Below are 21,257 nucleotides of genomic sequence, written 5' to 3'. Positions count from 1 at the left end.
TAAAGAATCTGGGACATTGCAACTGCTTTTACAACTGTTTTTATAACAATAACACATTTAGACAAAGTTGAAGGCAGTGTGTCTGGGATTCATCAACATCTGTCCAAAAAGCATAAAGAGGTCAAGCTCTCCTCTCCTCGTGTAGTTTTGCCCTGTGTATTGCACAACACATTTCAGAAAGCAGCCAGAATCCAGGTGTGGGTTAGAGTAACTCAAACATGCAGGCACTCACTGTATACGACCTAAGAGCACCAGTAATAACCCCTTATTTACAGCTTTTACACTCACACACATGCAGCATGTGGTGAGAAACACTGTTTCACTGCCTCACCCCTCTCTCTCTCTCTCTCTCTCTCTCTCTCTCTCTCTCTCTGCAGACATAGATGAGTGTGCTGAGGGCCTGAGCTCATGTGGTGCTCATGCTCAGTGCATGAACCTGGCCGGGAGCCACCGCTGTCAGTGCCAGAGCGGCTACGAGTTCGGCTTCGACGGGCGTACCTGTGTCGGTGAGTGCAATGAACGCAGAGCTGTGTTTTGGGATGTTTAAATACAATTGTCCTAACTGTATTTACACAGGAGATGGGTTTGGGTTCTGAGCTCTTCCTGGAAACTATTTTATTAGCACTAAACAAATAAAAAGTACAGCTGAGGCTAAGAGGAATGTCGTAAGGCAGTTATTTGGTCTTGAAAATTGCATTAAATGAAACGTTAAAGCAAGAAACTTTGAAAAGGTAGTGCAATAATTATTATGCAATAGAACACACCCTCAGCCTGTTTAATATTTCCATTCCACTTTGTTTGTCTGGTATAGCCGGTAGCTTATTGTGGCTAATGTGAGAACAAGTGAGCTTATTCCAGATGTTGTTAAACTGACATCTAATTTGGTTATTTGATTACTCTTCTTTGCTTTATTTACCATTATCCCTACAACAAGTGAAACCGTGTTAAACTCAGAGGACTACTAATGTAATTAGCATTTGTCCTTGAGGTAACATGAATGTCTGTGCCAAGTTTCACGGCAATCCATCCAAAGCAGAGACATTTCACTAAAAAACAAAAATGTTAGTGGTGGTGGAAAACCCAGGAGATCACTAAAATCAGGAGGATTTATCCTCTGCGGTCTGTACCAAATTACATGGCAATCCATCCAATAGTTGTTATATTTCAACATGGAAGAAAGTGGTGGTCCGACCTAGTGCCTTGCAGCGATGGTAATTAAAAATGAACCAAAAAAAGATATTCACTAGCCTGATATTTTAATGTTATCGCAGGTGGTTTAATAATTCCCACTGAGGCAACTGTTCCGTACTTAAAAGCAGAATCATGTGATCTCCGGCATGTGTTTTTGTGTCTGTTGAAGATCTTTCAATACCTTTTTAATAATTGTTTAAAATTAATAACAAGCCCATTGCAGTGGTTTGTATTTGAGCTAAGCCCCATTACATCTGTTATCTGAAATACTAGACCAACAGAGATATCAACTCCAACCACATAACACGCTGCTTTCTGCTGAACAAGCGGTGTCCGCCTGCACGCACTGTTAGTGTGGTAAATGGGATGCTTTGCACGTGCAAAGAAATGAACACTCTCTAAACAAATCATCTATCCAAATGGGAGCCATGTCACATGTTTTTGGAGCATGTAGTGCTGCATGTTCCAGAATGAGCTGTATATTTGGAGGAGATCCACATTTCTTCAACAACAGTAACGCACAGCTGCAAAAGCTAGGAAACACAGCGAGAGGGGAGGAAGGGTGACAAATGCTCCAACAAGGGTGGGAATGGGAGGACTAATGTGAGAAGGAGAGGGTGAGGTTAGACAGGAGAAAGGGGGTGAGAGTGGAAGACAAATGAAGACACGACACAATGTGTGTTTTGCGTTGGAATGTGTGGAGGAGAGAGGTGTGTGTCCTCCTTTCACCCTTCAGTGTGAACTTTTGATGAACTTCTTCAAACCCTCCCTACCTCCCTGCTTGACAGAGACTTTACACAAGGCGGTGCAATCCACACAAACCAAATAAGATAACATACAGCCAGATGTATATCAGTTAAGATTTATGAACGTAGTAGAATTTGAATTTATTACGAAATTTCAATTTGAGGATGTGTTTATCATTTTTCCTTAGATATCGATGAATGCAGCTCCTCTCCCTGTCACGTCAGTGCCAGATGTATCAATGGACTGGGCTCCTTCCAGTGTCAGTGCCAGCCCGGGCTTTATGGGGACGGTTTCCAGTGTTCCCAGGAGGAAGGTCAGTAAAAACACCACGTAGGGATGCACGATATGAAATACAATTCATATCCAAAAGAAACGACAAAAGATATGGAAGAAAAAAACCAAACGCATGTGATTTTCTTTCTACAGGAGAGACAGGTCGCCCGAGGAGCCAGTGTGAGCATCACAGGGACAGCCTGCAGAGTGGAGGGGAAGCAGGAAGACCCAGTGTGGGAGCCTTCATCCCTCAGTGCGACTCTGACGGACGCTACCGGACTCTGCAGGTGGGTGGGCAGCGGCTGATGAAGCGCTAGAGTGCACGGTTGACGGTTAAATTAACGTGTGGATTTGAAAAAATGTAACAACTTGTTACAGTGTCACGGCTCCACTGGACATTGCTGGTGTGTGGACAGCAGGGGACAGGAGAGAACAGGAACCAGGACTCTACCTGGAACAGCTCCCTATGAATGTGACAGACCAGGTGAGACACACACACAGAAACACATTCACTGCCTATTTTATTGAACACATCAAAGAGTGATTGTTTCATTCTTTCCCAAGTTCCCAAAGAAGTTGGTATTTAAGAGAAGAATACGACTAATGTATAATATTCTGTTCATCTTTATCTCTCCAGATGAGCCAGAGCGTCCTATGACTCACTGTCAGCACCACAGAGACGGTGTGCAGACCACCAGTCCAGAGGGATATCCTATAGTTGGAGCCTACGTACCTCAGTGTGACGAAAATGGACAGTACACATCACTGCAGGTTTGTCACAAATGAAGTGTGTGAAAGATATAATGTACAACTGCAATAATGTTTACATCATTTCATACTTTGTATTGATGGCATTGCTGATTTTGTTCACCACAGTGTCATGGTTCCACTGGGCATTGTTGGTGTGTGGACGGTAATGGACAGGAGAGAGCAGGAACCAGGACTCCACCTGGCTCCTCTCCCACAGACTGTAACAAACCAGGTGAGAAACAGGCCTTCTTCTTGCTTCTCTGAGTGTGTTCTTTACAATGTGGTCAGATTGTTCTACTCAAATACACAAAGACCAGATTACAACATGAGCTGCTGATATCTACTTTAATCCAGTCTGGTACATCTGGACCATTAGATCACAAACAATACTCATAAATTGTTTAATAAACAAGCAGCTTTGAACCTTATTATGCAAACAAGAATGGATGGGTTCAAAAGATTTATGAAAAACGTACATTTGATAACCAGCATGGCAAAGATACTGCACACTTTTTCAAGTATTTTTCAACAGCAGCACATTCGTTAATATTTCAAGATTATATCATTGTTTTCTTCCTTTATAGTTGAACCAGAGCGTCCTAAGACTCACTGTCAGCACCACAGAGACAGTGTTCAGACCACCAGTCCAGAGGGATATCCTGTTGTTGGAGCTTACGTACCTCAGTGTGACGATAACGGACAGTACATATCATTACAAGTCAGTCTTTATAATGTGTTTAATCCATGACATTTTATATTTGCATCAGTAATTTGACTGTTATTTTGAATACATGTTGCTGTTATTGTGATTTCAGTGTCATGGCTCTACTGGACATTGTTGGTGTGTGGATAATAGGGGACAGGAGAGAGCAGGAACCAGGACTTCTCCTGGTACACAACCTAAAGACTGTGACAGACCAGGTGAGATTCATTGGAATGATTGCTTTTCTGCCTGTACAAACACTAAATGTATCGTACTCTGGTAAAACTCTCAACTCATTATCCATTTCTAGCTTTGCCTTTTCAAGCTTTACCTACGCCATCTTACTTGTACCATGTTGAAGTTGTGGTATCCCATTTGCGGCATCTATTAAAGACTTCTTGTGGAAACTAAAAAGAAAAATACTTTTCTTTCTCAGATGAGCCAGAGCGTCCCAAGACTCACTGTGAGCACCACAAAGACGGTGTGCAGACCACCAGTCCAGAGGGATATCCTGTAGTTGGAGCCTACGTAGCTCAGTGTGACGCTAGCGGACAGTACATATCACTGCAGGTCAGGATCTAATGAGTAATACGCTTATTGACTGACTAAATGGTGTAAATCTGGCTGTTTGGAATGAATAAAATGTGTTTTTTTCAGTGTCACGGCTCTACCGGACATTGCTGGTGTGTGGACAGTAGGGGACAGGAAAGAGCGGGAACCAGGACTTCACCTGGTGCACCGCCCACTGACTGTGACAAACCAGGTGAGAAAGGAACATGTACACAAACAGGCAGACCTCTCCCTCTAATCAGCCTCCAATGAGAGCTCCAAACGGTTTTGGTATGTGCAATAACAGAACCAGCGTCAGCAGGTGGATTCTGTCATGCCTATCCAAGGATTTCTCGCTAAACATTGACCTTTGTACCCCCTAATTCCTCAACTCAATGACAAGTCAAACAGACAGCACGTTTACGTGAGTGCTTGTCTAACCTTGTAAGTGGTGCACTACTGAGGTCATTGGGTCACAGCCTTGGAATGCCTGGAAAAACAGGTGATATCATTTCAGAGAGTTTGTGTGTGTGGTGGGAAGTTGAGCTAAAAGGCATCCGGTAAAACAGTAAGATAAAGCTAAGAAAACATGAAACAGTACCTTTTGTGTATACAGTATATGTTGCAATCGTCAGACAGAAATTGCCAATTTGTTATTTTTACCTGCTGAGCGGATTGTATGACGTTCAGCCCTTTTAACTGTGAGATGTCAGAAACAAACACTTCCCCTAACATCTCTTTGAAATCTGCTTTTATAAAGTACATGTGTCGGTCTTTACACAAAGCTCAGGCTAAACAACCAGCAGTAAGTAGTAGCCTATGCGTGAAGGACATCATTATTAAAACACTAAATGATTAAAGACATCTTTTTATTCTTGTAGGTACAAACATTCCAGATGTTAAACAACTTTACAAAGATCAAGAAAACATGACTAATGTCTAGCTGTTGTCTAGTGTGACAAGAAAATGCATATAATCCTGCAACTGTTCACCTTAATCTGTCCAGATGAGCCAGAGCGTCCTAAGACTCACTGTGAGCACCACAGAGACGGTGTGCAGACCACCAGTCCAGAGGGATTTCCTATAGTTGGAGCTTATGTTCCTCAGTGTGACGCTAACGGACAGTACACATCATCACAGGTCAGCGTCTGGTGACAGAGAGTTTCATCTATACATTTAATGCAACCTTGAGTTATATGATGAAAATAAAGCCCTATTTAACATCAATTGTTATTGTTTTGCTACAGTGTCATGGTTCCTCCGGACATTGCTGGTGTGTGGATGAGAGGGGACAGGAGAGAACAGGAACCAGGACTCCACCTGGTGCACCACGTAAAGACTGTGACAGACCAGGTAGGGGGAAGGGTCTATTCTCTTTGCGTCCCTTGGGCTCCAACATAACATACACTGAAGTAGAACTTGTGGAAAGGTTGAACTGGTTATATATTGGTTATTTCTATTATGTATTGACTATGTTTTTACTATTGCTAAATCTGAAATCCTCAGATGAACCAGAGCGTCCTAAAACATACTGTGAGCAGCACAAAGACAGTGTTCAAACACACAGCCCAGAGGGATACCCTCTTCTGGGAGTGTATGTACCTCAGTGTGACTCCACCGGACAGTACACATCTCAGCAGGTAGGATCTGTTCCTAATGTATAGACACACGGCCTCTGTTTGTGCTCTGTTATTGTTAAACTATCATTGTTTCTTTTCAGTGTCACGATTCGACTGGATATTGTTGGTGTGTGGACAGTAGGGGACAGGAGAAAGATGGAAGCAGGACTTCACATGATACACAACGTGTGGACTGTGACAGACCAGGTGAGACTCTTAAGTCTAGCTGCTGTTGCATTCACACTTTTAAGTATTGGGTCCTTTAACTGTTTGAAAGCAGTTGACGTGTGATGGCTTGGGTTTGTGGACTGTTGTTAGAAGCTTTCATTTTGGCAGTAATATGAACTAAAAAACATGAAACAGTACCTTTTGTGTATACAGTATATGTTGCAATCGTCAGACAGAAATTGCCAATTTGTTATTTTTACCTGCTGAGCGGATTGTATGACGTTCAGCCCTTTTAACTGTGAGATGTCAGAAATAAACACTTCCCCTAACATCTCTTTGAAATCTGCTTTTATAAAGTACATGTGTCGGTCTTTACACAAAGCTCAGGCTAAACAACCAGCAGTAAGTAGTAGCCTATGCGTGAAGGACATCATTATTAAAACACTAAATGATTAAAGACATCTTTTTATTCTTGTAGGTACAAACATTCCAGATGTTAAACAACTTTACAAAGATCAAGAAAACATGACTAATGTCTAGCTGTTGTCTAGTGTGACAAGAAAATGCATATAATCCTGCAACTGTTCACCTTAATCTGTCCAGATGAGCCAGAGCGTCCTAAGACTCACTGTGAGCACCACAGAGACGGTGTGCAGACCACCAGTCCAGAGGGATTTCCTATAGTTGGAGCTTATGTTCCTCAGTGTGACGCTAACGGACAGTACACATCATCACAGGTCAGCGTCTGGTGACAGAGAGTTTCATCTATACATTTAATGCAACCTTGAGTTATGTGATGAAAATAAAGCCCTATTTAACATCAATTGTTATTGTTTCGCTACAGTGTCATGGTTCCTCTGGACATTGCTGGTGTGTGGATGAGAGGGGACAGGAGAGAACAGGAACCAGGACTCCACCTGGTGCACCACGTAAAGACTGTGACAGACCAGGTAGGGGGAAGGGTCTATTCTCTTTGCGTCCCTTGGGCTCCAACATAACATACACTGAAGTAGAACTTGTGGAAAGGTTGAACTGGTTATATATTGGTTATTTCTATTATGTATTGACTATGTTTTTACTATTGCTAAATCTGAAATCCTCAGATGAACCAGAGCGTCCTAAAACATACTGTGAGCAGCACAAAGAAAGTGTTCAAACACACAGCCCAGAGGGATACCCTCTTCTGGGAGTGTATGTACCTCAGTGTGACTCCACCGGACAGTACACATCTCAGCAGGTAGGATCTGTTCCTAATGTATAGACACACAGCCTCTGTTTGTGCTCTGTTATTGTTAAACTATCATTGTTTCTTTTCAGTGTCACGATTCGACTGGATATTGTTGGTGTGTGGACAGTAGGGGACAGGAGAAAGATGGAAGCAGGACTTCACATGATACACAACGTGTGGACTGTGACAGACCAGGTGAGACTCTTAAGTCTAGCTGCTGTTGCATTCACACTTTTAAGTATTGGGTCCTTTAACTGTTTGAAAGCAGTTGACGTGTGATGGCTTGGGTTTGTGAATTGCTGTTTTGAAGCTTTCATTTTGACATTTTGGATGTCGCCATCTTGGTTATTCAACGCCAGAAATTACCATATTTGGATGAGAGGTTGAAGATTAGTAACCAGCTGATGCTAGATAGCAGGCAAGTCGGTTGCATCTGTAATTCATATTTGCTGATATATTTCTTTGAATGCTAATTACGGCTAGCAAAATGTTGTTAAAGCTAAATAATCTACTGTGAAGATTTGATAATGAGCCTTATGGACTGAAGAGAAAATATTTAAGTAGCCCATGCAGGGTATGATCTTAAAATAATACCTGTGTTTCCTATGGACTTGTAAAAATGTATCACTCTTTTCCAGATGAGCCAGAGCGCCCTCAGACTCACTGTCAGCACCACAGAGACGGTGTCCAGACAACCAGTGCAGAGGGATATCCTGTTGTTGGAGCTTATGTTCCTCAGTGTGACGATAATGGGCAGTACATATCACAGCAGGTAAACATTTTCAGACATTTTGTGGATAAACTTGTGGAGTAAATTGAAATTGTGGACATATAACCTGAAAGATCTTCCCCTGATCTTCCCCCTGCTTTAGTGTCATGGCTCTACTGGACATTGTTGGTGTGTGGATAATAGGGGACAAGAGAGAGCAGGAACCAGGACTTCAGCTGGTGCACCACCTAAAGACTGTGACAGACCCGGTGAGACTGCATATGATAGCTATAAATGACCTGATGAATGCAATGTATTTAGAGTGCTTGAGGGATTGTACAAAGACAGAATCATTTTAGGTGATATCATATAGATCTGCGACTTGTGATTTTCCTAGACATAATGTATGTGTAATAACTTTGTTTAACTTGTAAATGTTTTCCAGATGAGCCAGAGCGTCCTAAGACTCACTGTGAGCACCAGAGAGAGAGAGCTCAGACTACCATTCAAGAGGGATATCCTGTAGTAGGAGCCCATGTGCCTCAATGTGACGCTAACGGACAGTACCTACGACTGCAGGTTGGCATCGACAACACAGCTGCTTTGTTATTGTTTTTTGCCATTGTTTAATATTACTTTTTACCTACATTTTCTTTCTTTTTTGTTTTAGTGCCACACTTCCACTGGACATTGTTGGTGTGTGGACAGTACGGGACAGGAGAGAGCAGGAACCAGAACTCCAGCTGGTACACAGCCTAAAGACTGTGACAGACCAGGTGAGACATCACTGCATCAAGTACTTCTGCATTCAGGCAAAATACAGTTCAGAATAAATGGGAATGGAAACTATGGTAATGAGAAGATCAATAGATAGACAAGTGATCTTCTCATCTAATTAAGAATGATTTCTTTGTGACGAGACATTGTAGGCATAAACATTGCGATTTTGACTATTTTGCTTCCATAACATAATAATATCTTGTTTCAGACAAGAAGAAAACGTCGCAAATAGACATTAAGCTGTTTGCATTGCTACTAGAAAGCACACAGTGATTACAGTTGAGCTTTAGAACAAGGAGCAGTGTAAAACAAACATTTGCACTGAAAAAACAAAACAAGTATTACCCTTTGAAAATTCACAACTTTATTATTTGCCTCTCTCTCTCTCTCTCTCTCTCCCTCTGACCCTGTGATCCTCTCTCGCCCTCTCACTCACACTCTAATGTACACAGAGGCCTTTCTATAAATTCAGCTCTGGCTATAAATTCCATTTATGACCCTCCAAACATCTGAAGTGGTCACTTCGTGGTAGGATGAGCTGCCAGCTGTTGCTAGACAACCAAACCAAAACAAGACAGGCTGCTCGACCAGCTGAGTTACAAAACAGTGTTACACCCAGACACACACACACACATGTGCTCAGCATTTTTTTTAGTCTTCTCTGAAGTCATTACTGCTCCGTCTCATATTCAGCGGCACTCATTCCCACCTGGAAGCTACACAGCACGACCACAGACCAATAGTCCATGATGAGGGAGGCGAGCGCATTTCCTGCTCACATTCATATCCTCTGCTCCAAATCAGGAGAGGAACCCAGAAACATGATTTGCATGAACGGAAACCCATAATTTGACAATTTCAGATGGATTCTTAAATTACATCTGTACAAAATATAGAAGTTTACGTGATGCAGGCAAACATAGACATTAAACTTGTGTGTGCCCACATAAGTGATACGCTCACTGCCAACACACTAAGTCAGCCCTAAGTTGAAATATCATTGACTTGGAAGAACGTCATGTGGTCAAACAGTAAATTGAAGTAAAACCAAGTGAATCATACGACTGGATTGCAATACATCCTGCTGGAAAAACATCATTCTAATAGTTCAGTCAGTATTATTCTCTCTGAACTCTCACAATAAAGCTATTATCACTGTCCTTTCACATATTAATCTCATCTCCTTAGTGTAGCAACTGCACTCTCACATTGGAAATGCACAGAGGGCCAGAGAGGGGCCAGTATAAACATTAGTGGAGGCCTTAAGTGGTTTCAGGTTTACTTTTAAAGCTCTCCTATAAAGTGAGTTATTAAAGATATTTTACAAGGTAAACAGTATTGACAAAAGCAAGATATGTGTGTGAGCTTGAAAACAAACAAGTTACAGCAGAATGTGATCTCAATTGTCCTTTTACAACAATGTAGAATTAAATGTAACTTTAAAAACATTTACATAATTGGGTTTGTTTGGTTGCCGCCCCCCTCAGGCCCCGTGGCTCCGACCCAGCGCCCCGAGAGTGTGTGTGAGCGATGGAGGACCAGTTTGATCGAGCACTATGGTGGAAAACCAGGGGCTCAACAATACGTGCCTCAGTGCGAGTCGGACGGACAGTTCAGGTACACACCACAGAAAGAAAAAACAGCAGATGAAATTGTTTATTTTAATGACAAATTACTAATGAAAGCAAATTGTCTCTCAGTCCAGTCCAGTGTTACGGAGATACTACGTACTGCTGGTGTGTGGACCAGGACGGGCGCGAGGTTCCTGGAACCCGATCACATGATGTGGTCAAACCTGCATGTAAGCATCTTTCTACCTGTCTGTTTATATGTGGTCAAAATAACTGATTTTCCAACCAATCGTGGCTTTTTTTTAACCAATCCACTCTTGTCCCAGGCCTTCCCTCAGTGGCCCCGCCCACCGTGCGCCCCTTGCCCCGCCCAGATGTGACGCCTCCGCCAAACACTGACATCACACTGCTGTACGCTCAGGGACAGAAGATAGGAGCGCTGCCTCTCAACGGGACCAGACTGGATGGAGCCCGCTCCAAAACACTACTGACTCTACATGTAAGGGATGAATATAGCCAGATTTGATTCTATTTTTACTTCTGGGGTCTATTTGCTTAGTTAAACGTAGATCATTACAACATTGTGTTGCAAAATATTGACATTATTTCCCATTTTGAAAACCTCTTATCTCTCTATGCTCATATTCATATGTGTGTGTCCAGGGTTCCATAGTTGTTGGCTTAGCCTACGACTGCAAAGACAACCAGGTCTATTGGACAGATTTGTCTGCAAGGACAATAAACAGAGCTTCGATTGCGGCCGGTGCCGAGCCAGAGATCCTCATTAACGCGAGTAAGAACACTCCTTCATTTCTTTTACATCAGTTGCATGTTTGAAATGATTTCTAAACCCTCTCTGCTCCGTGTAGATCTGGTCAGTCCCGAGGGTTTGGCCGTGGATGAAAAGCGCAGGTTGATGTTCTGGGTCGACTCGAACCCCGACATGATCGAGAGCGCCAACCTGGACGGCAGCGGGAGGCGGACGCTGTTTGACTCCGACTTGGTCAACCCTCGAGCCATCATAGTGGTCTCTTCCACTGGGTAAACACCAGCTTCTATTGTTCTCAACTCACAAACACCAGCTAATCAACTTACAAAAGCTGCACTTCTAAAGCCTTGGGACGGTTTATTCTGGATTTGCAAACATCTCTTACCTGAGCAAGAAACAAACAAACTCCCACACACTCTCTTCACGATCAAGTGTAACATCCTGGAGGTGCTCCACAGAGGCCCAGTGAGACTGCACCGTACACACAGGGGTATTACATGAGCAGCGGAACGCACAGATGGTTTCAGACCATTATCACGGCCATGACAAACACATTAAAGTCCTCAGACAGGCCTGTGTCTCATTCATTAGTACAGTGCCCGTTATATGCAAAGCTATTAGGCAGAAATTCCTGTTGAGTAACACGACTTCATCAGAGTGAGACAGACGCTCGCAGTGTCCCTTTAAAAACACATGTTTGATAATCTGTCATAGAAGTTAATTATAGTGTAGCACCAAACTGTTCCAAGAAAACTGTACATTTACTGATGCTATTAATCCTACACACACACATCTTTCAGACTAACAGGAATAACATCTGCTTTTCGTCATTGCAACTAATCACATAATAAACAGGTATGCATGTGTTATTGTGTGTGTCTCTGTGTGCATGTGTGTTAGTCTGAGAGAGAGAGACGGTGCTTGTGTGTGTGTGTTATTGCGGTTGATACAAATGATTAAACATCGAAGCAATAACCCAAATCATAAAACTTCTAATGTGTGTTTCACATTATTGGTTTGAAAGTTTACAGTCTGACTGAAGGCCAAGTACGTGTGTGAGTGTGTGTGAGTGTGTGTTTTCTGACAGAAAGCCAAGTCCTAAAGGTAATTACTGCTTCACACGGGTACAGTTGATTACACATGTGCTCTGTGATTTCAACACATGTTGCCCTTACACACACATACACTAAGGGAGACATAACCACACACATTGAAGCACACACACGTACATGTGTCTAATGCAAAAACATCTGCTCAGCCATACGTTCAGATTAATTAACGTACAGACTCATAAACACATGGTGTATGTGTGTGTAAGTTGATTGCTCATGTGGTGTGTATTACCTGCAGTTCCCAGCGGACTGCTCACATGTACACCATCATCTACAGACGAAAAGCAGCGTGGCTTCATCAGCAGCCCACACACACTCCGCCTGAAGCTCTCTTATCATCCTGCAGTCCAACATTTTGAAGCTTTTGAAATATAAAAACAATTTCACAGAAACATATCGTGAGAAATAAGCCGAAACTGCTTTATTTGAGATTGGATATTGTGCCTATTTCTGTCAGCTAGTGTGGTCTAAACTAAACTAAACTGCAGGGGGGCAAAGGTTGCACGTTGCTCAGAGTAACCTGACCGTGACCTCATCAGCGCGAGACAGCTGCTCCCTAGGGCCCTGTGCCCTTGTACCTTTATATACCCTGCGTGTGTGTGTGAGAGTGTGTGTGTTTGCGGGTGTGCGGTTTTCCTCTTGTCTCCTTATATTAGCCAGATCCCAGAGGTTGTTTAAAAAAAAAAAAATGCAAAGCTACAAAAACATGTTTATCCAGCCTGGATACACTGAAATTAAGAGTGATAAATATTATAATCCCTCCCCCCTGTTTTCCTCTCTGCAGCACTCTGTATTGGACCGACTGGAACCGAGAGGCTCCGAAGATCGAGTGTGCGTCAGTGGACGGACAGAACCGCAAGGTGGTGGTGTCTGACGGCATCGGTTTGCCCAACGCTCTCACGTACGACTCTTCCTCCTCTCAGGTCTGCTGGGCCGATGCAGGTAAACACCCCCACCAAAACTGTCATAAAGTGTCTCCTGTTGATCGGAAATGTGGCCTTCCCTTTGGGTGTGCATCTAGTTGACGCATATTCCAGGCTGCCACCTCATATACTGTTTTAATTTCTAATATCTGAGCTTCAAAAGACATTATCTAAGAAACCATGGATAACAGAAGGATGATCCACGTTTCTGTTTCGCTCTGTTCACAGGTACGAAGCGGTTAGAGTGTGTGTCCCCGGATGGTTCCAACCGGAGAGTGGTCCACCCCAGCCTCAACTACCCGTTCAGCATGGTGTACTACAGGAACCACTTCTACTACACTGACTGGAGGAGGTAGCCATCTTCATATATCTGTGTGTGTTTGTGTTTGTGTCTGACCAGTATGAAGCTCTGCTCACACTGTCTGTGTTCTCAGGGACGGAGTGATCGCAGTGAACAAAGACAGCAGTCAGATCACGGACGAGTTCCTGCCTGACCAGCGCTCTCACCTGTACGGCATCGCTATAGCAACCACCCAGTGTCTATCAGGTATTGTGAAATGCTAAACACTATCACTCTCTGTCACTTACACACTCAGATGTGTAATTGTATATAATGACACCCACACTGACTTGGAGGTGCAGCAGACAGTGAGCTCAGTGGTTTGTGTGCAGTGTCACCACATCAGTCGACTCCCACCAGATGTCACCTTAACTCTGAAGGCTGCATTCACACACACAGTTAACCCTACACAGCTGCAGGACACACAGGAGATATGAACTTCTTTAACAATGTCTACACAGGCTGCTTAGCAGAAGAAACAATTTGAGTGAGGTGGACAACACACACTCGCTGTACAAGTGAAGGAAAACTGAAGAAAGAAGCCTGAAAACACACTTGAGGTGGTGACACATGTGTTGGAGGAGATAGAGATTCACCCTTTGCTTTATCACACGAGGACCATGCATATTAATGTGAGGGAGAGACTGTCCATCTCAAATACTTGTTTATCACAGGGGAAATTAGGATGTGTGGCAGTTGCTCAATTTACAAATAAAAACCCAAACCAGTGATCAACATAAAACAAGTGGCGTATTGTAGCAAAGTATATCTACTCAAGTACGGTACTTAAGTACAATTTTGAGGTGCTTGTACTTTTCGTGAGTAAAGTTAGGAATACAGAAGAAGTAAAATAATTGAGAAACGAACCACATCAGATCAGGTTAGGTAAATAGTGAGTGTCCTGAAGAGACAGAGGTTGGTGTTTCATCACCCTGCTCAAAGATAACAGTGACTACACAGCTGGCTCAGCCGTCCTGCACCGTGTGTGGTGACTTCACCTCCACTCAGGAACAGTGATTACACAGCTGCCTGCTGCGACCCTCCGCCTGCATTCTGTGTTTGTGTGTGTCATGTTTGATGTGTTGATGTCTGCAGATGGCTCCGAGTCATTTCGAAGCCTGGCGTTAAACACCTTTAAAGTACAAAGTAGCCCTCTAAGCACAGGATAATCCCTAAAGTAGCACCTTGGCAGATGTCGTCGTCGTCGGAGCTACACACATCTGCAGAGAGCGTCAAAATCTGCTCACGATAGAAGAGATGCACACAGTCCAGTTTGTGCGTCTCAAAATGGCTGTGTGTTGCTTGCTGTGAATGTCCTCTCACACTCTCTAAAGCCTCAGACTACATAACAGCCGCTCTCTTCAAAGCGTGGACGCGTGGTGTAATTGTGACCATGATGACGGCTCTTGAACACTTGTTACAGGTTAGGGAGCTGCTTGTAAGAGGCTTAAAAGCTGTTATTGAACGCATGAACACACATGCTCTTTACGGAGATAATTCAGTCACCACAGGCTGTAAAGTGCAGCTCTTTGTTCAGCGCAGAGGCTGTTTGTTCTGGCATTAGGACACGGCAGCACTTAGGCTCTCATCCTGTCCCATTTGGATTCACACAGGAAGAGAAAATCTGTCCTTTTACTCTTCATTTCCACAAGCTAGAAGAAAAGGAGGTGTGTAATTCCAGCAGAATGTAACTCATGAGTTCCTCCTTTAATGTTTGACCTGTGTGATTCAGGGAGCCACTAACGACAGAGCGGCAGCTGCAGGGTCCTCTGGTGCTAAAGTTCGGGGCCCACTCCCGACCGGAGGGTAGGACCTCCTGAAGAAGTGTCTCTCCGAAGAAAAAGGGATGGTGGCTGCCAGATCGACTGTCAGCAAATTAACATCCCCTCCTCTCCCCCTGACCCCGAGCCCATTATCTCACCTTAAAGATATAACCCCCAAATAAATGTTTTGTAAATTTGTTTTATACCTCATTTTTTGTTTGTTTTTTTACTGTATTTTTGTACGCCAGTTGTTTATCTTTCGATTAAAGCTACAGAACAATGAAACCTGATTTTTAAATGTGAGAGAACGTTTGTTGATGAGACGTTGATACCACTGTCATTTTCAAGTTCCATTAGCATTGTTGAGTGACAGAAAAGTGTTTGTAATCAGATTGTAATGTTTCCCTCAGTCAGATCACAGCAGTCTCTCTGCACTCATAATCTGTATTTCACACACCATGAAAAGACGTTACAATCTTTTTTTGCCAAATATTTTTACTACTACTACTTTTTAAATCTTGATCTTTTTATAAGATGTGATATTTATAACAATAAAATGTGATTTGGTACTTGACAGCTTTTTTGTTGTTGTTTATTGTGTGTCTTATTTCCAGCCGCGATGCTTCTTTAAATATGAAAAACCAAACAAGGAGCACAGATGCCAATCTCTTCAGCTGTATTTACATTTGCCGCAGAGCAACAACGTTTTCAAAATAACCTCTGGAAACAAAAGGTACAAATATAACCGTTCGAATATTTCATCAGCTTCTCTGTCATTTCCACCGAGGCAACCAGGAGGTGCTCGTACCATTCTACCTCAGCACGAAGAAATTAAGATGGAAATCTGCTAAATCAAAAACTATTCTAACGTGTAGTGTAAACTCCTCCATGCTGCAGTACAAAAAGGAAAGACAGCATGTGAAAATTTGGCATTTACTTCATATCTGATCAATTAAATACAAAAGTCCGACAAAGGCTTCTCCTCTCAAAATCAAATTAAAACTCCCGTGGTTCAGCCCCTCCCTTCTTCCTCCAGCGTCCCTCCTCCTCCTCCTCCTCCTCCTCGCTCTCATCTGCCGACCTTGCCCAGCCGGTGGTCTGTCTTTGGGTCGGCGATGATGGCCTGAACGGCGACGATGGCCTCGTTGATCTTCGTCTGTAGCTCCCTCAGCTCCTCGATGTGCAGCAGGCGCAGGATCTGAGCCGCTTCGTTCAGAACGGCATCTGAGAGAAAATGCATTTGAAATGAATAAACCGTGATTGTATCTTTTCCTCTTACTTCCTTTTTGAATCCTTTTAAAAAGCAGCACTCACCTCCAGTGTCAAAACCCAAGACGTGCTTGTCTAAAGCTACTGGAATACCCTGGGAAACAGACACATACAAATGTTACAGATATATTTCATTAATTGGAGGGTTTTAATATAAGAACTTGTGAAATAGGAATCTTTAGATATCATACAATACCTCTCTATTATTGCTGGCTTTAGTGATGGCTTCTGGGGAAAGTCTCTCCTGAATCAGAATACGAATAGCCTGGCAGGAGTACATGAAAACTGGTAAGTATGACATGTACATATGAAATAAGTATTCTTAAGCCATGAAGACAGCAAAGAGAACATATCTAACCTTGAGCATCACCAGGTAGTCGTCATGTCGCTGTATCTTCAGGATGTTAGCCAGAGCTGTCACTCCTGCTTTGAAATCTGGTGAATCACCTGAAAAACACAAACAACTGTCGTCTTTCACTCAGGATCAAAGGCATCATGAAGAACAGAGAAAGAATGCGTGAAAGCAAAGAGCAAGGACGCAAGGAAGTGTTTCTACTTACCGTCAAGGTTGAGGAGGGGGTCCACTGCCTTGTCGCTGTTGGTGGGGGCTGCCAGCGGCTTACAGTTCTTATACTTGTCCACTGAGGAGAAATAAAAACAGGGTGAGAATCTAACCAGGAATATAAAGATTATTTTAACATTTATGTATTTCTTGGTTTTCTATTGGAGCACATTTCTGCGATTGTGATCGGGAAAAAAACACTGTAAGTCGTAATGTGAAACTTTCTCAAAAGTTATGATATATATCGTTCATTTGTCACTATTTTGGGAGACTTGGGCATTATTTTGCTATACCAAGTCATTATTTTTATGGTACCAAGTTATTGTATTTTCTACAACAAGTCATTTATTTGCAACACCAGTTCATTATATTAAGATACTTCAAAATCATTTAGAGAAATGTTGACATTATGTTAAGAAACAAATTCATTATTTAGATACTGAGTCATTATCATGAGAAATGTTGTCAGTATATTGACTTCAAGGATGATATCATTGTATTTCTTTCCATTACTGAAGGATATTGGGTTCCATAGATTTCAATACAATGTCTGGCAATTTGACAGTCAAATAATAACTTTACTGATGAGCTGGCATTACTAGAACATATTATTCCTTTATAATGTCTCCATCTGCTGGTCACCATCAGTACTACATAGAAGAAGTAACGACGCAACAGTGTGTCAGAGTTCAAAAAGGAGACACACACATGCTGCCCTCTCACCATTGTCTCCATATTCGTATCTTACAGCCAGGCCCAGCAACCAGTCCACTGCCTCCGGCTGCTGCTCACCTCCGAACGGACAGTTCAGGTCCTGCAGGTACTGCACACAGGAAATGGCACTCCATTCATGATACAACTCACGACAATAGCTCAACACAGCAGGAGTTTTCTACACGTCAAAGTGTCTCACCTGGTGGAAGGCTTTGGGCCAGTCTGAGCTCGGGATGTTCCTCAGGTTTCCTCTCTCCTCGATCTTATAATGCCGAATCTTCTGGTCCTCCAGCCACACGATGCAGTTTCTGTACTGAGTCTCATCTGAGCAGAGGAGAGACAGTTTGCACAAATGGCTTCATGCAGTACAATAATAGTAATAGAGGCAAACTGAATACATTGATCAATCTCTACAGAGCATCACATTTACGTTTGGGCAAGCTAGCATTTTACTTTACATATTAACATTGGCTAATTGATATTTGCAGCCCGAAAATTATTAAAAGTGAGCGTCATTTTCAAGTTGACTTTACAAAGTATGAGAGTAAACATATGCCAATAAAAAGGTAGACCCAAAGTAATACATTAAGCAAGTAAAGCCGAATACAAGTGTGAGGTGTATAGAAGTTTTACACCGTGTCCTAATAGTCCTACAGGTATCTCAGTCAAAAAGCTACAATAAATAAAAGTTTTATGAATAGAGTCTGGCATGTCGTCTTCAGTGACAGGATCTATCTGCATACACGTTAGCCAGCTCCACGTTTAGCCCACTGACCCACATTAAACAGCTCCTTGAAATGTTTAGGCTCACCTGTGCAGTCAAATCCACCGGGGTTGTGATAGTCTAACGCTGTCAGTTTTCTCTTAAACATTTCAACGTATGTTTTTGTGTGAAAATAGCTGCTTTCTTTAGCTAATAGTTGACTAGCTTGGCTGTTTTCTCTGCTAGCTGTCAGTATGTTGCAATACGCATGCGCAGCCATACAACTTCCGGTTGTAAGTATCAAAATAAGATCCTCCCTCATGCCCATCCGCACAACGACCCAAGAGCTGGTCATATTACAGCAATGCCAAAAGACGTTTTCTTTTAATTATTATTTGTCGTTTAAGAGCAGATTTAATTGTGTATACATTCCTAGATTTAACATTCCTGCAGCCTGGAGTAGCATTTTACACTTGTTGTAAATTGATTGTGTTGCTGACACTTCATATTTTACTTTACATTTAGCTGACGCTTTTATCCAAAGCGACTTACAATAAGTACATTCGACCAGGAAGACACAACCTTGAAGAAAACAGAATAATATAAGTACATCAGGTTTCATACAGCCAAACATGTCAAGTGCTACTCAACTGGCTATAGATAAGCCAGTCCTTTATTAGTATATAAGTGCTCTGTTAGCAGTTCTTTATTAGTAATTCTATCGCTCGAAGTGGAGCCGAAAAAGACGAGTTTGAGTCTGCGCCGGAAGATGTGCAAGCTATCTGCTGTCCTGATTTCAATGGGGAGCACATTCCACCATTTTGGAGCCAGGATAGCAAACCCACGTGTTTTTGCTGATGGGAACTTGGGTCCCCTTCGCAGTGCGGGTGCAGCGAGCCGTTTGGCTGATGCAGAGCGGAGTGCACGTGCTGGGGTGTACAGTTTAACCATGTCCTGGATGTAGGAAGGGCCAGATCCATTCGCAGCATGGTATGCAAGTACCAGTGTCTTGAAGTGGATTCTAGCAGTTACCGGAAGCCAGTGAAGGGAGCGGAGGAGCGGAGTGGTGTGGGAACATTTTGGAAGGTTGAAGACCAGACGAGCCGCTGCATTCTGGGTGAGCTGCAGAGGTCGGATAGCACATGCAGGTAGACCAGCCAGGAGGGAGTTGCAGTAGTCTAGGCGTGAGATGACGAGAGCCTGGACCAGAACCTGCGTTGATTTCTGGGTCAGCTGGGGACGTATCTTCCTGATGTTGTAAAGCGTGTATCTGCAGCAGCGGGTTGTAGCAGCGATGTTTGCAGTGAAGGACAGTTTGTTATCTAGGGTCACACCCAGATTCCTTGCAGTCTGAGTCGGGGAAACAACAGAGGTGCCGATGTTGATTGTCAGGTCAAGAGTGGGACAATCTTTTCCCGGAAGGAAAAGCAGTTCAGTCTTGTCAAGGTTGAGCTTGAGGTGGTGAGCAGACATCCACTGATATATGTCAGCTAGACAAGCAGAGATGCGTGCGACGACCTGGGTCTCTGAGCGGGGAAAGGACAGAATTAATTGGGTGTCATCAGCGTAGCAGTGGTAAGAAAAACCATGCGGGCTAATGACTGATCCGAGCGAGTTTGTGTACAGGGAGAAGAGGAGGGGACCAAGAACAGAGCCCTGAGGGACCCCTGTAGCTAATTGACAAGGGTCGGACTCCGACCCTCTCCAAGTTACCCTGTAGGTACGGTCTTTGAGGTATGAGGTGAGGAGGGAAAGTGCAGAGCCTGAAACTCCAAGTTTTTGGAGAGTGCGAAGGAGGATCTGATGGTTCACTGTGTCGAATGCAGCAGACAGGTCCAACAGGATGATGACAGAGGAGAGGGATGCTGCTTTGGCAGTGTGCAGTTCCTCAGAGACAGCAAGGAGGGCAGTTTCTGTTGAGTGACCTGCCTTGAAACCAGACTGGTGCGGATCCAGAAGGTTGTTCTGATTGAGATAACAGGAGAGTTGTTTAAAGACAACGCGTTCAAGTGTTTTAGACAGGAACGGGAGGAGAGAGACAGGCCTGTAGTTTATAACATCAGACGGGTTGAGAGTGGGTTTCTTTAGGAGAGGGTTTGCTCTTGCCTCCTTGAGACTATTTGGAAAGTGACCAGAAGTTAGAGAAGTGTTGATGAAATGGGTGAGAAACGGTAGAATATCAGGAGCGATAGTCTGAAGGAGGTTTGAAGGGATAGGGTCCAGAGGACAGGTGGTAGGGCGGGCAGAGGTATTGAGGGTAAGAACCTCACTTGGAGAGAGAGGGGAAAAGGAGGTAAGTGTGTTGGTGGAAGGAGGGTCTGGTGACCCAGCGGTGAGTCAGAAAAAGAAGAGCGAATATCATCAACCTTTTTTTCAAAGTGGGTAACAAAGTCGCTTGACAGAAGTGAGGAGGGGGGAGGGGCTTTGGGGGGGTCCAAGAGGGTGGAGAAGATGGAAAATAGTTTTTTGGGATTGGAATAGGAAGATTGGATCTTATCTTGAAAGTGCTTTTTGCCTGAGAGATCGAAGCAGAGAAAGAGGAGAGGAGAGCCTGATAGGTTAGGAGGTCGTCATGGTGTTTGGATTTCCACCGTTTCCGCTCTGCTGCCCGAAGGATGGTTCTATTAGCACGCAGTGCGTCATTTAGCCAGGGAGCAGGAGGGGACTGACGAGCCTGCCGAGATGTGAGAGGACAGAGAGAGTCCAGAGAGGATGAGAGAGTAGAGTTTCTGCATCAGAGTTTGGAGGCAGAAGTTGGAACGAGTCAGAGGAAGGGAGGGCTGAGAGCACCGATGTGGCAAAGGTAGAGGGGGA

At 43.4% G+C, this 21,257-nt stretch overlaps 2 protein-coding genes across 10 annotated transcripts in view; one reads left to right on the top strand and one right to left on the bottom strand.

The window, feature by feature from the left end:
- Positions 1–15,774, top strand: part of nid2a (nidogen 2a (osteonidogen)) — a 36,017-nt gene extending 20,243 nt beyond the window's left edge. Inside the window, exons 16-46 of one of the 9 annotated variants that reach the window (XM_034217078.1) lie at positions 378–506; positions 2,126–2,251; positions 2,365–2,498; positions 2,590–2,695; positions 2,849–2,982; positions 3,088–3,193; positions 3,546–3,679; positions 3,777–3,882; positions 4,101–4,234; positions 4,322–4,427; positions 5,220–5,353; positions 5,461–5,566; positions 5,720–5,853; positions 5,934–6,039; positions 6,604–6,737; positions 6,845–6,950; positions 7,104–7,237; positions 7,318–7,423; positions 7,867–8,000; positions 8,101–8,206; positions 8,383–8,516; positions 8,608–8,713; positions 10,205–10,334; positions 10,418–10,518; positions 10,615–10,787; positions 10,952–11,081; positions 11,158–11,329; positions 12,954–13,111; positions 13,321–13,444; positions 13,527–13,639; positions 15,165–15,774. In XM_034217078.1, coding sequence (XP_034072969.1) covers positions 378–506; positions 2,126–2,251; positions 2,365–2,498; positions 2,590–2,695; positions 2,849–2,982; positions 3,088–3,193; positions 3,546–3,679; positions 3,777–3,882; positions 4,101–4,234; positions 4,322–4,427; positions 5,220–5,353; positions 5,461–5,566; positions 5,720–5,853; positions 5,934–6,039; positions 6,604–6,737; positions 6,845–6,950; positions 7,104–7,237; positions 7,318–7,423; positions 7,867–8,000; positions 8,101–8,206; positions 8,383–8,516; positions 8,608–8,713; positions 10,205–10,334; positions 10,418–10,518; positions 10,615–10,787; positions 10,952–11,081; positions 11,158–11,329; positions 12,954–13,111; positions 13,321–13,444; positions 13,527–13,639; positions 15,165–15,175 — 3,767 coding nt within the window. In that variant the 3' untranslated portion in view covers positions 15,176–15,774. The remainder of the gene's footprint in view (positions 1–377; positions 507–2,125; positions 2,252–2,364; positions 2,499–2,589; positions 2,696–2,848; positions 2,983–3,087; positions 3,194–3,545; positions 3,680–3,776; positions 3,883–4,100; positions 4,235–4,321; positions 4,428–5,219; positions 5,354–5,460; positions 5,567–5,719; positions 5,854–5,933; positions 6,040–6,603; positions 6,738–6,844; positions 6,951–7,103; positions 7,238–7,317; positions 7,424–7,866; positions 8,001–8,100; positions 8,207–8,382; positions 8,517–8,607; positions 8,714–10,204; positions 10,335–10,417; positions 10,519–10,614; positions 10,788–10,951; positions 11,082–11,157; positions 11,330–12,953; positions 13,112–13,320; positions 13,445–13,526; positions 13,640–15,164) is intronic. The other 8 variants (XM_034217079.1, XM_034217081.1, XM_034217080.1 and 5 more) reach the window with 8 other exon arrangements.
- On the bottom strand, positions 15,771–18,747 carry rtraf (RNA transcription, translation and transport factor). Its single transcript, XM_034217090.1, has 8 exons — positions 18,552–18,747; positions 17,940–18,064; positions 17,750–17,849; positions 17,025–17,105; positions 16,823–16,911; positions 16,661–16,729; positions 16,510–16,558; positions 15,771–16,419 (listed from the first exon to the last, which is right to left on the bottom strand). The coding sequence occupies exons 1-8, from the start codon at positions 18,721–18,723 to the stop codon at positions 16,265–16,267; spliced, it is 840 nt and encodes a 279-aa protein (XP_034072981.1). The 5' UTR covers positions 18,724–18,747; the 3' UTR covers positions 15,771–16,264.
- Positions 18,748–21,257: the final 2,510 nt, after the last annotated feature.

This window comes from Gymnodraco acuticeps, unplaced genomic scaffold (genome assembly GCF_902827175.1).
Source record: "Gymnodraco acuticeps unplaced genomic scaffold, fGymAcu1.1, whole genome shotgun sequence".
Classification (NCBI taxonomy): Eukaryota; Metazoa; Chordata; class Actinopteri; order Perciformes; family Bathydraconidae; genus Gymnodraco; species Gymnodraco acuticeps.
Note: the sequence above shows the minus strand (reverse complement) of the source record. Positions and strands in the feature narration are given on the sequence as shown.

Excerpts from the sequence above, each read along its gene's own strand:
- rtraf (XM_034217090.1), bottom strand. The coding sequence starts at position 18,723 with ATGGCTGCGCATGCGTATTGCAACATACTGACAGCTAGCAGAGAAAAC. Across the intron at positions 16,559-16,660 it reads AAGCCAGCAATAATAGAGAG|GGTATTCCAGTAGCTTTAGA; the intron begins GTATTGTATGAT and ends TCTGTTTCCCAG. Across the intron at positions 16,420-16,509 it reads CTTGGGTTTTGACACTGGAG|ATGCCGTTCTGAACGAAGCG; the intron begins GTGAGTGCTGCT and ends ATTTTCTCTCAG.